At 70.5% G+C, this 529-nt stretch overlaps 1 protein-coding gene across 1 annotated transcript in view; it reads right to left on the reverse strand.

Moving 5' to 3' along the window:
* CACNA1S (calcium voltage-gated channel subunit alpha1 S) overlaps window positions 1-529 on the reverse strand; it is a gene marked incomplete at its 5' end in the record, with an annotated part of 26,448 nt that overhangs the window by 7,228 nt on the left and 18,691 nt on the right. Inside the window, 1 exon segment of the mRNA XM_015568450.1 lies at window positions 424-489. Within this exon segment, the coding sequence (XP_015423936.1) occupies window positions 424-489 (66 nt within the window).

The following is a 529-nucleotide window of genomic DNA, read 5'->3' on the forward strand; positions in this document are numbered from 1 at the left end:
CAAGCACACGGGGCTGCCTGAGGGACCGGACAGGGGCTGCAGGCCGCTGCCTCCCGCCGGGCCCAGGCCCCCCTCCCCTGAGCTCCTCCCTCCCGGCCGAGAGGGTGGATGAGCCTCTTTAGGTTGAGCCCAAGCAAAGCAGGGGGTGAGGGGTGGGGAGGGGGTGGGTGGACAAGCTTCCCTACCAGCGGCCAGCGGGGGGCTTGCTGCAGAGAAGGGGCGGCTCTCACAGGAGGTGGGCTGAGCCCGCTCGGGCCTCTAATGGGCCCAAGACACAGTCTGGCCCTGGGGTTGCCTCCGCCCGAGTCACTCACACGGCAACTTTGGGGACCACGGGCTGCCAGGAGGGGCCGGCAGGAGGGGGCGCCCAGCCCCCCAGGACCCAGCGGTGCCCCTGACGTGGGAGACCCCCGGCGCCCTCACCTGCATGCCGATGACGGCGTAGATGAAGAACAGCATGACGATGAGCAGGGCCACGTAAGGCAGGGCCTGGGGGGTGGGGGTGAGAAGGGGAGAGGGTGCGTGAGGC

Source organism: Myotis davidii, unplaced genomic scaffold (assembly GCF_000327345.1).
Source record: "Myotis davidii unplaced genomic scaffold, ASM32734v1 scaffold685, whole genome shotgun sequence".
NCBI classification, from domain to species: Eukaryota; Metazoa; Chordata; class Mammalia; order Chiroptera; family Vespertilionidae; genus Myotis; species Myotis davidii.